We start from the raw sequence: 13231 nt of genomic DNA, 5'->3' as shown, positions 1-13231 counted from the left end.
GAGTGTGTGAATTGTCTTAATGATTCTAGAATTACTATTATACATTTACATTAAACTGATCACACAGACGCAAGACTAGACGAGCTTTCCCAACTTTTTTTTACAACTTTCAAGCGTTAAATTCTCTTGCTTTATTTATCATTGATATAGCATTTCATCTGAAACTTGACTCTTCTAACTGATGAGGTTTGACATATGACTTCATACACAAGAATGAGGTTAAATATGGAGGTTTAAAAATTGATTATTAAAATAAAATCATTTGATAAATTAGAGTTTAAAATCATTCTAAAAACAGCTGATAAAATATGCAACAGAAATTCAAAGTAAAGCAAATAACTAGAAAATAAAAGAGATAAGGGAAAGAAATAACACCAAAGAATTATATAAGTTCGGTCAAGAAGACTTAATCTTTTCCTTAAGAATTATTCTTGAGAGATTGTAGAAAGTTATGCCCATAAACCCCCTTATACAAGGAAATGAAGTTTCAAATTAACTTCTATCCAAACAACGAACACAGATTGAAGCGGTTAGTCTTTGTAACACGCGAGGCCAACGAAGGTGGGGAATGGTTGTTGGTACACGAGGCACGACAATGAGACAATCCCGAGGCCGAAAAGGGCGAGGAGTGGTTGCCGAATTCACATCGAAATGAGAGGGATCCTGAAGCTGTGCCTGTATGGGAATGCATGGTTGGAGGAAGGCTTATAAGGATTGATTAGTACTACTTATACCAACAATATGCGTCTTCTTTTTGGTAGCCTAACATATAAGAACTCCATAGTTAGACGTGCCTGGCTTGACGTAGTATTTGGATGGGTGACCTTCTGGGAAATTTCCTAGAAAGCGTGTGAGTGAGGACAAAACATGCTAAAAAGACCCGTGTTGGTTTATGAAGTCAGTCACTAATTCTGAAAGCAATCTAGGGAATTACATTCTTCTCACCAAATAGATTTCTTTTGGGATGATCTCAAACAAAGGTGGATTTCCGAGTTGGCTATCCTCTGAATCGAACCAGGGTTTTACACAGGCTGACCATGAACCGAATCAAGATTTTTATCGGGTTAGCTTATGAGAATTTTCACCTCTTTGGAAGAGATATGAGAATTTTTTTGACCAACTTGGCTTATGACATATTCTCTCCCAGTGCACTAGAGGCATTAGTTATCTCAATAACATTCATGTGAAAGTCATGAATACTCTCATCTTCCTTCATTCTTAAGTTCTCAAACTTAGTGGTAAGAAGTTGAAGTATTGACATCTTTACCTTAGAGGTTCCTTCATGAGCAGTCTTTAGAATTTCCCAAGCTTCTTTAGCAACAACACAACTACTTATTAGTCTAAAGATGTTCTTGTCCACTCTATTAAACAGGGCATTCAATGCTTTAGAGTTTTCTAGAGCAGATTTATCATCTTCATCATCCTAGTCTTCCTCTTCCTTCAATAATTCAGTAATCTTCCCATCCTTATCTTTAGCCAATGGAGGAGTCTATCCTTTAACCACAGATTTTCATGCCTTGCTGTCCATGGATTTAGTAAAGGCCACCATACGATCTTTCCAATAATCATAGATAGTTCCATCAAGAATGGGTGGCATATTCATAAATCCTCCTTCCTTGTCCATTGTACTAGAAAGTATCTTCCCTGAATCTCACCCAGATACAGAGCAGGATGCCTGCTTTGATACCAATTAAAATTCTGGTATTCAGATATCAGATGTCCTAAGAGATGTCGATACACTGATATCTAAAGAGAACACAGTGACAAGGTAAATACAATTTAAAGGTGCTGAAAAGTAAATGAATACACAAATTTGTTCATCCATTTCTGTGCATGCAACACCTACGCCTGGAGGCTACCAAGCCAGAGATAAGTCTACTGTGATAGTATCAATTCAAAGTCCTATGTAAACAACCTCCAGTTTACTGCCTTCTCACTTAATCACTACTCGTGCTATACTTCTACCTAAGACTCACCTAGGTATGAGACCCTTTTCAATCCCCCTCAATCACAACTATGATTATCTCTTCAAAAACTTTAGAAGACACACTTCAAGGACACACAATTATCCAATGCTTAAAAGCTTATGAATGATTAACAGAACTTACTACTCAAAAGAGGCAGTCCCACTATTCTATCAAGATGATATTAGATAGGTTCACAATTGACAAGAATACACAAAACCTAAACAATGAACAACTAACACACTTTCTGTTCCACACTATAAATAGTTTTGTTGCCTTCTATTTAAAACATTCTTCTGGACTGGATCAGGCCTTCAAACCCGCAGCAAGACACTGCTGAAAAGCTCCAAGATGTTCTCCACAAAGATAGGGCTTCAATCATTAGTTTCCTAAATAATCTTCATATTTAAAAATCGAGAATACTCCTTAAAAACAGATAAAATATTTCATCCTTAAATTGAGCGCCACATAGGATTGCATCATGTTCCCAGAATATTCAGCCTCTATAACAAACTAACAGATTCCAAAAGTCCAATTGTACACAGACACATGTCGTATGATCCGACATACGACATCTCGCTCGACATGTTTCACCAGTTGATAAAGCATCTTATTAAACATGTTTATCTATAAGTTAGTTTTACCAAACATAATGTCAATCATAAAAATAGAAAATTAACAACCTATTCTATAAAAGTATTTTATTTAAATTTAGGTGGTTCTTAAAAAATATAAAATACATTAATTTTAATGATAAAATTAATACTATAATTTATTAAAATATTATTATTATTTATAATTAATGAACTAGTTAAGTAAAATAAAAGTAATAAATGAATACATAACCAAAAAAAATGAAAATAAAAATTATATCAATATTTCAAAATAGAAAGAAACATTTATTATACAAAAGACTAAGTGAGTAGTTTTCCTTTTAGCTCTTCCCCTATAGGAACAAAACAAAATACTAGTAGTACTATAGATAGATTTGTTAGGGTCAAAACAATAAATAAAAGTAGATACATTTCATATCTTGATTTCGTCATTTCACACACACGTATATGATATGAAATTATCATTCTATTCTAACCGCGTTTATTGAATTATTATTGAAAACGAATGAAACTCCAAACGACGTCGTTTAACATTCAGACAGACACCTTTTACTCCTTCTCGTTACGACTTACGACCAAGCTCCGTACAACGTTGGACAATGTTTTTATATTCTCTCTCTCTCTCTCTCTGAAATCCAACTCACAAGATTAAAAAGTTTCGATTTTTCGGCATATAGTAACTCTGAAATACAGTAGAGTATAAAGGGTTTCAATTTCACAAAGTTCTAAGATACCCCAGAACGAAGTTTGTCCCCACTGTCCCTCTGTTACCTTTTTCACTTGTTTTATTGTTTTTGTTTTTTCCTGTTTGGATTCTTTGTTGAAATACAAAACTTAACCCAAAATAAGAAAGTGAAAAAATAAATCACATTAGTTGTTTCTTTTGGCAATAGTGTTTTGGTGATGGTGTTTTGTTAGAGACCCTTATGTGTGTTGGTGTGTTTGTGTTGTTGTTTGTTAGCAATGGAGGATTCAGCTAAGCTGCGGTTGGTGAGGTGTCCCAAATGTCAAAATGTTCTTCATGAGCAACCTAGTTATTCTGTTTATCAATGTGGTGGTTGTGGAACTGTTCTTAGAGGTACCCTTTTTCTTTTTGTTGTTATTGTTCTATCTTTATGGAATTTGGCTATAAAGGTTTTGTTTGACTTTTACTTGATACTATCTTTCCGAAATGTTTGTTTTTTATGAGGTATGTTTATTATGGTTTAAGAATTTCCTTTTTCAATTTGTTTACCTTTGTGTTTTTTTTGGTTTTTGGTTGATTGATTAGTTAGGTTGTTTTGGATTTAAGTCAATGGATGAAAGCATGAAAAGGGGTTGGAGATAATGGTGTTGTGTTTTTTGAATCTTGTTTTTGATTGCAGGAAAGGTTAATAATGGTAGTGGAAATGGTGGTTTGTGGGAGGGTTTAGATGAGGGACAAGGTGGAGGAGTTTTCGGTAAATCGGGAAATTCGTTCAGGAAAGATGTAGGTTTTTTGAGTGATGGTTCAGATGTTGATGTTAAGTCTAATGGTGGTTTCTCGAGGGAGGATCGAAGAGATTCTGAGAGATCGAATAAGGAACGTGAGAGGATTGTGAATCGTTCGGTTGATGGTAGTGAGAAAGGGGTTTTGGAGAGAGGATTTGATGTCAATGAAGGGGGTAAAGCAATAAGAAGGGAACAACAGGAATCGGATTTTCAAGTTGGAGGGTCTAGTTTTCCGAGAAGAATGTCGAATTGGCCGAATGAGGAGAGAGTTGAGATGGAAGGGTTTCGGAGAAACCAATTGGCTGATATGGAAAGTGTGAGGTTTTCCACTTTGAATTATCCTGACGAGGGAACTTCGAGATTTTCTTATAATCAGGGTGAACAATGGAGTAATTATGAAGAAATGGACGGTATGAGTAGGGTTCGGCACCTCGAGCAAGATCGAGCCGAGCTTCTAAGGAAGCTTGATGAGTTATCGAAGCAGCTGAGTAATTCTTCTGAAATGGTTAATAACCCTAAAGAAAAAGGTCGTCCTGATGACTTAAGGACGGTTCCTCCGGATCCTCGCAGCGGCTCTGATATTCGATTTCCAGATGGTCCTTCAGGGTTGAATCGGGCAACCCCGAGGCAATTCTTTGACCCTAGTAAACATGTGGCGGTTCCTCCTTATTACAATCATCATCATGGTCCATATGGTTATACAACTGGTCGTGAAATGGCCATGCACAACTTCCATCCTTCGATGCATAACCCGGGCTATATTCCCAGATATGGAGATCCTTTCGGATCGCAAATGACACGAGGTCCACATCCGTTATCCCGCCAATTTCCTCAACAACCGATGCATCCCTACTTTCCTGGACGCTATGCTGATACCGGGCCAGATTCATATGAACAATATGCACATAATCCTATTCCCCATCCGCCTTCTTGCTCTTGTTTTCATTGCTACAACAACAAAAGAAGAGGTTCAATGCCAGCACCACCCGCTACGTTCCTTAACAACAGATTCCCTCTTGCATCAAATGATTCTATGTTATACCGTAACGAGATTCCAGGTGCAGTTACGCAACATGCTCATAATAATTCTAGAACTGCTATACCTGATGCAAGTTCTCATGAGAAGCTAGTAAATACAAGATTGGTTAGTGACTTCGATTCGGAGAGGGGAGGATTTGCCGCAAGCCGTTCTCAAAATGTAATGCCAGCTAATAGTAGTCAGCGGTGCCGTCCGATAGCTGGTGGTTCTCCTTTCATCACATGCCATAACTGTTTTGAACTACTGCAACTTCCTAAAAAAGTACTCGTTAAGGTGAAAAGTCGTAAGCAGAAAATGCGTTGCGGAGCTTGTTCTTCAGAAATGAATATTTCTATCATCAACAAGAAGCTAGTTACTTCTCATGTGGAAATGGAGGAAAACACCACAAGGATTGAGGATACCTCTATCGAGGTTGTGAATAGTCGTGTGTCATATTCTCATGGTCATGTGAACACAAACGGTGTTAACTTCTCGTCGGACGATTATTCTGGTTATGATTTTCAGTCACTGGATAGAGGATCGCCTGCCATGGCTTCTGACCCAAGCTTAAACTCTAGAAAGCTGCAGGAGATGCAAAGTTTCCATTCTTCGTCTCCGAGCATCTCAGAAGATGAAAATATTTCAGAAGTTATGGCTGCACCAAATGAAGCCACCAAGTCCATTCAGCCAACTAAAGCCTCTGCGTCTCCTCCTCCCGCCGGCTCACCACTTCAAGAGTATCTTGATCATTCTAGTAACAACCATGCAGTGAATCGGTTCGGTAAAGGCAACCAAAGTGGTCGCTCAGAACAAGAGAAAGTGGTGAAACTAGAAAAGAATTCATCGAGGCAGAATTCTGTGAAAGACGTAGTGCTTGCATCTGAGATGGATGTCATCGATTATTCCAACTCCGGGATCTCACAGGATACTAGCCAAGAACACGACCGTGCTAGATCTAACAAAGGAGGTGATTCGTTTTTCGCAAACATTTTCAAGAAAGGCTCCAGAGGTTCCTCCCTCACTGACAAAAGTGATGAAAGTGAAAAATGTGTTGTTACCGTTAATGGACAACCCTTATCAGATCGTGTGGTGAAGAAGGCGGAAAAGATAGCCGGACCAATCCAGCCAGGAAATTACTGGTTAGTACACTTTATAGCCTTATCGGTTAAAGTTTTGCGAATAATGGTTTTTGCTGACTCAGTTATTTTTTATCATCTACAATATGTTTCACTAGGTATGACTCTCGGGCTGGATTTTGGGGTGTCATCGGCGGACCATGTCTTGGAATAATTCCGGTAAGTAGTGCCTCTCGAGCAAACTCTAATCGTCATGAGTTTAAATAATCCTAAAACTGAAAAACTGATTTCTCTTGCAGCCATTCATTGAAGAGTTCAACTATCCTATTCCTGATAAATGTGCCGGTGGAAACACCGATGTTTATGTAAACGGGAGAGAACTTCACCAAAAAGACTTAGATTTGCTCTCTCGTAGAGGACTTCCAAACGAAAACGATAGATCATATATCGTTGAAATTTCCGGGAGAGTATTGGATGTAGACACAGGTGAAGAGCTAGACGGCCTCGGTAAACTTGCACCAACGTAAGTGCGCGCAGATTTTCTGATGATTCTGTTGCATCATTTTCATGTAGTTGACTTGCATTATATTAAGTATATTCATTTTGCATCATTTTGGTGTGTATTGTAAGAAAGAGAATATTCAACTCTATCATTTAGTTGACTAAATCATACCTATGACTTTCTCATAAGATGTTACTTTCTGGTAGTTGACTTCTTGCATTATTTTTTAATGTTTTCGTCATGTAACGGCGATGTTTTGACATTTAAGATTACGCGGTTAAGGTAGCTGTTTGTTAAGTCTTTTGTTTTGACAAAAAATGACAGGGTGGAGAAAGCAAAGCATGGATTTGGCATGAAAGTACCAAGATCAGCAGCTGCATAATCAAAGTGTAGAAATTGAAAAAAAAAACTGTGTAAAGGTTTGAGAAATTCAGATTTGGAAAAATTAATTTGTATTGGTTGAAGAAGAAAATTTTGAATTGTTTTCAAATCACTTGAAATTTCTTCTGTTTGTTGCATGGAAAAATCAAAATGAATGGCAGTTAGATTATTTGTAATTTTTTCATTCTTATTTGGTGGAAAAAAAATATAAATTATTTGAGGAAAAAACAATGTTTATTTATCTATTTTCTTGTAACAATGTTGCATTTTAATGTTATATATAGTTCAATCATAGGATTAGCATTCTAGTATTGTAGCATCTATAGTTTTAATAAACATGGCTATAAATTTTGTGTGGATTTTATTTCTTTCCATTTAACCAACAATCCAAAACCATGTTGCTAGATAGAACTTAATGTGTGGATTTTATTTATTTTCTTTTGGTGGTGCTTGTGGTCATTTGAGCTATTGAGAGACACTTGGTAGCTGGATCAATAGTAATGGGCCATGAGTTTGAGTGGTGGTGGAGAGTGCAATTTTATAAGAGAACTATTTTGCTTCGCCAATGATTAGGGTATAATGAGTTGCTTTTGGTTTGATTTTTGAGAAAAATAAATTCGAAATAATAAAAATATAGTTGGTTTATTTTGCTTTTTGAAAAGTCTAGAGTTACATATTTGAACTTAATAGTTCAATTAGGCCAATGAGAGAAAATGGGGTTTCTTTTTCCACCCTATATGATTATCACTCATCCCTGTGAAACTTCAAAATACACTTTGTAATATTCGGAGATTGGAGATTGGAATTTGGACGCGTCTATTTAACAACAACATTACTTCATTAGAGAGACACTCCATTCCATTCTTTCTAAAACTAATATGGATATTAATGTCGGTTAAATTCATGGGTGAGTTCGGATAACAAAATTCAAATCCACCCCTAGATAAATCATCCAAGCGTGTTTATTTTACAACTTAGAGATGAATTTGAATTTTAAAATCTAGACTAACCTTAGAACAATAAATTATTTGGTAATAAATTTTTTAATTACTTGATTTTTTTAATAAACGTTATATACAAAATATACACAAATGTTATTCAATTAAACCATACACATTTATAATTTAATAAAACATCATATATATATATATATATATATATATATATATATATATATATATATATATATATATATATATATACATCATTTGTTATCAAAAAATCAAACATTATTTTCACAAAATACAAGCCATAATATAAATGATAAAAATGTTATTATTAAAATATAAAGAAAAAGTCAATTATTAGGTATATTAGATCCTGATCCTCCTCTGCCACCTATAATGCAAGACATGTTGTGACTCAACTATCATGGCATGTACAGTGGTCATCCTAGGAGTGTCTTCTTCAAACTGTTGTTTCCTTATACACGTTCTCCCAATGGCCACAATACATTGACATATTGACAACACATCAACGACATGGTCTGCCATAACCTACTTCTCTTCTAATATCTCCCAATGAGTTGGCCTAGGTGGATCTCCCTCTACATCTGGTATCATGTAAGGATGTGACACTCTATATAATTATTGGATGTAACTATATACTGCACTCCATGGTTGAGGAGTTGTCACACATTGTACATTAGTTGGGACCAGATGATCATAAAACGCCTGAACGAAACACTTTCGAAAAAGAATGATAGAGGAAATGATAACACTCGCTTTGTAGGTAGCTTACAGTGAAAAATGGTAAATAAATGCTTCAAAATCCTTATATACTTCATTTTAGGCACCTAGGACCGTACGATCCAGAGCACACTTCCAATGGTGGAGATCTTCTGAGAAAAATCTCATAACAACTTGAGCACTCTAAAGAAAAATGAACTTCATTGCAAGCTAGTAAAGACGTGTCAGTCACTCACGGTGTTACTTTGTAACTTCCAAGAGAAGCATGAAATGCACGTATTTCGGAGAACAACAATATCCCAACTAAGACGAACGCGTCTACGGATTCTGTGGTCGGATAAACAATGTGTATCACAAACCTTCGCCTTGCAAAGCAGAGACAAGGGCTTGGAGAACAACTGTTTCGGGCCAACCACGAGGCCTAATAGAAAGCAAAGGTCCATCAACGAAGCAAGAAGGTACCACATGAGGGATATATAAGCTCTTTTTTCCCACATCACAGAGTACATCTCACGAGGATGCCATGTCATTCTCTCAACATCAATCCAACGAATGACTGCATGTCACGATGTTTCACACGCATGCATTTACCAACCATCTTCCCTATTTAAAAAGAAGAACACATCATTTTTTTATTCAAATCATTTCTCATTCAAACTTCATTTTTTACTTTCTTAGTGACTTGAACGTTAAAGTACTAATCTTGCAGGTCAACCTCTCTCCCCCAGATCAAAAATATCAAATCACAATTACAAACAATGAATTCAACCTCTCAAATCCTCATCTAATTCCAAAACAGAACAATTACTATATTTTGAATGAAAAATTAAAAATAATATACAACTTTAAATATTAGATAGGAGGTTGAGAGATAATTAGGCACTCAGCTTCAATAAACTCCACACCTCAGACATTATATTAACTTGGATGTAGGGAGTAACTGCAATGGGTACAGTTCCACTATAATGAAAGAAAATTATAAAGTAGGCATGTAAAGGATGCTAAAATACTGGTAATGTCTCTATTTCAAATCTCACATTGAAATGTTTATAAGAAATTATGATCATGAGATACTTTAGACTTAAATATTTTTAAGTAGATTTTAGTGCATTACTAGATCTCTTTTAAAGAAGGGTCCAACCCTGGAAACTTCCAAATAAAGTAACGGTCTATGGCAAATAGCACCTAAACTATAACTATAAAACTTACAAATATAAAAAGTTGAATAAAGTTGGTGATACTGATATTCATTATTCAACATGTAAATATATATGCCTTTGATGCTACTCAACGAGAGTGATGAAGCTTGTTTCACCTAAATAAACAAAAGTAATGTTGAACCTACTTCATGAATACACTTTAAATTTCATCCATTTTTGTTTTTAATTTGAGAGTATAGAGTAAAACTTATACCTACCAAATGCAAAAAATAAGGAATTATAAATTCAAATTTACGTTCTAAAATATTAAATGTTTCTAATTCTTGCAATCTTTTATCAAAAAATTTAATCATCATTGTTTTGAATTTGTTAATTTCTATTCCAAAATTTTAGTTTGTTTAAAAATCTAAAATATAATTAAATTTTACATTAAATAATGAGAAATACAACCAAAAAAAAAAATTTGAAATCGAATCTTGATTTATATCTATTTATCTTAAATCAGTTGAGCTATTTCCACGCCCATTAAATTTTTTCTTTATACATTTCATTTATATTTATATATTCATAGGAAAGTCAAATAAACATTTAATAAATGGATATCAAATTATTTTGAAAAATAGGAAAGATTTGGTGTCCGTTAAGAAAACATTTTGTCCTTTTTTTTATTCCGTAATTTTCCTTCTTTAGTCCGTCCACGAGGTTGTAAAAAGAGAGAGGGGCGGCTATATAGCGGGAGTCGTTTCGGTTGTATGCCACGAGGTTCCTATGGACAAGGGGACAAGTGAGTCATCGTTTTTGAGGGCAAGCAGCCCTTTACCATCCATCCCATTGTATTCCATCGTCTCGTATTATACTGTACCGTACCAAATATATCTATTGAGTGAGAGAAAGAATTGACAGCCATTCCACAGGCTTGGAAATTAGGTTTAGTCAAGCCGCAGGAAAATAACTCCAAAGCCTTTCTCTTCAGTCTGAAAGTGGGGCTGAACCAAGTGGCTGGAAGCAAGTTCGAACCTAGAATGCGATTCATCGGTCTCTATTGAGTCTTTCCGTGCTAAGCGCAGGCAGCGAGTGAGCAACATCTTGAGGAGTTGTGTACATGTCTATATTTTTGGTATGATTTAGAAAAATATTTTCCTTTACACGGCTCATGTTTGAATGCTTGTGTATTTAACCGATTTTAAGGGTTTGTTTAACATGTGACTTCAAGCCCACGAGGGGGAATGAATTGTGGTATTTATAATTTACGATTAATTTTAAAGTTTTGTTACTTAAGAAATAAATTGTGTTATTAGTCTTTAAGACGGTTAAGAAGATCACAAAAATTAAAAGATAAGAGTTTAAAGATAGCACCAGTGATTTATTCATGTTCGACCGAACATTGGTGTTTTTGTCATCAAAATGTTAGAAGGGTTCTCAGCAGGATCATCAACTTTATATATGCAAGCAAATAGATCCACAAGGTCGAATTCTTGAATAGACCAAATTAAGCCCGAAACGGTTGGAGCTCGCCCCGAGTAATTATCTGTCTAGGAGAGAAAAATGAGGTCGAAATAGTTGATTGGTCTAGTTGATTATGCCAACCCAAGTCAGCGTAGGGCGATATCTGATTAAGTCATGATAGAGAACATATTTACTACTGATTGAGAATATCATAGTATGATATTTTGACAATGAAGCCTGATTCCCTAATCACCATTAATATGTCAAGCAAATCGATGACAGTTACATTAAATTGTCTCTGATAGACTTTCGTCGAGTATCAAAGCTACTATATATTAAAAGAAGATCACTAGTAGATTTACCATTCGTATACTTTTAGCATCCGCTGTGAAGCCTAATAAACTGACTCAAACCTCAAGATTTATTTCTCTACCATTGCAGATTTGCTGCCAGACATGACCATGATGTCCTTCTCTGTAGGATTATTCACACTTCTATCATTTCAATGTTTAAACTTTAATTCTCAGAGGATTTGTTCATCCGGATAGGAACTTTTCCATCACCACCTTAAACCAAACCAAAAAACCCTTTTATTTATAATTTGATTCTCACGTGTCAAAGTGTTAATCTTTTACATGCACATCATCTCAAATAAAAATAAATTATAATCACCTTGTTATCAACTTAATATCTATTTTATGAAATAAATATATTTTTCTAAAAAAATTTACAAATATTTATTAGAATATGTAAACTCAAATAAATCAATTTAATATACATTTATATTTTATAATTTATATTTTATAATGAAATTAAACTTTGCTACAAATGTTTGTATAAGAATCAAAAAGTTCATAAGGATCGCCAACCAATTATAAACAAAATTTTTTTGTTATATTTTATTTATTTGTTTATTTTTAATTCAAGTGATGTAACTGATTAATATAGAGGTGTAACTGGTGAGATAATTCAAGTGTTGTAACCGATTAATACGGGAGTGTAATCAGTTACAACTGAGTGAAATCACTTGTGGACTAGTTATCGTGGGCGTAATCGATTAACATAATTGGTACCGTAACCGGTTACCACTAAATTCATTTGATTTTTGTAATGACTGTAACAAGTTAAAGAGGAAGTATATGTAGAGCAACCCCTGTTTTGTTGTGAATAACTAAGAGTTAAAGTTCCACAAGTTGAAGAAAGCGTTGTACAGTTTGAAACAAACTCCAAGAGCTTGGAACAAGAGGATATGTGGTTTCTTAATTGATATTGGCTTCAAGAAGTGTGTATCGAAACATGGTGTGTATGTGAATACATATACAAGTGAATGGGTGATCATCCTTTGTCTATACGTAAATGATTTGTTGATCACGGGAAGCGACAAAAGGTGTAGTTCTAAGTTTAACAGTGAACTTATTAAAGAATTCGAGATGACCCACCTTGGTCTATGACATACTTCCTTGGCATTGAGTTCCACAAGTCTAAAAAGGGACTACTTATGCACCAAAGAAGGTTTGCTCTTGCGATATTGAAGAAGTTTGAAATGGAGCATTGTAATGCTGCCATTACTCTAGCTAAAGCAAGGTTACATTTGTCTAAGAATAAGGATGAGAAATAGGTGAATCTAACTCAATACAGGAGGCTGATTAGATCCTTGCATTACTTATGCAATACGCGACCAGACTTGGCGTCTAGTGTTGGAATTGTAAGTAGATTCATGGAGAGAGCGAAAGTGTCTCACTTGGTAGCAGTCAAGAGGATCCTAAGATACGTCAAAGGATCTATTAACTGCAAAAATTTCTTTCCTGTAACGGACACGGGCAGAAAATGCAATTTACTCGTTTTTATCGATTCCAATTGGTGTAGAGATAAAGATGATCTAACGTCTACTCCTGGATACATATTTATGTTC

The 13231-nt window shown here is 35.2% G+C and overlaps 1 protein-coding gene across 1 annotated transcript; it reads left to right on the top strand.

Annotated features, from left to right (window-relative positions):
* Positions 1 to 3091: 3091 nt before the first annotated feature.
* Positions 3092 to 7805, top strand: LOC131616548 (protein ENHANCED DISEASE RESISTANCE 4-like). The gene is made up of 6 exons (XM_058887910.1): positions 3092 to 3323; positions 3540 to 3656; positions 3943 to 6205; positions 6301 to 6361; positions 6442 to 6665; positions 6969 to 7805. Exons 2-6 carry the CDS (start codon positions 3542 to 3544, stop codon positions 7024 to 7026), a joined length of 2721 nt encoding a protein of 906 aa, XP_058743893.1. The 5' UTR covers positions 3092 to 3323; positions 3540 to 3541; the 3' UTR covers positions 7027 to 7805.
* Positions 7806 to 13231: the final 5426 nt, after the last annotated feature.

Source organism: Vicia villosa, linkage group LG7 (assembly GCF_029867415.1).
Source record: "Vicia villosa cultivar HV-30 ecotype Madison, WI linkage group LG7, Vvil1.0, whole genome shotgun sequence".
Taxonomy (NCBI): domain Eukaryota; kingdom Viridiplantae; phylum Streptophyta; class Magnoliopsida; order Fabales; family Fabaceae; genus Vicia; species Vicia villosa.
The sequence above is the reverse complement of the archived record's forward strand: the minus strand, read 5'-3'. Positions and strand labels throughout refer to the sequence as shown.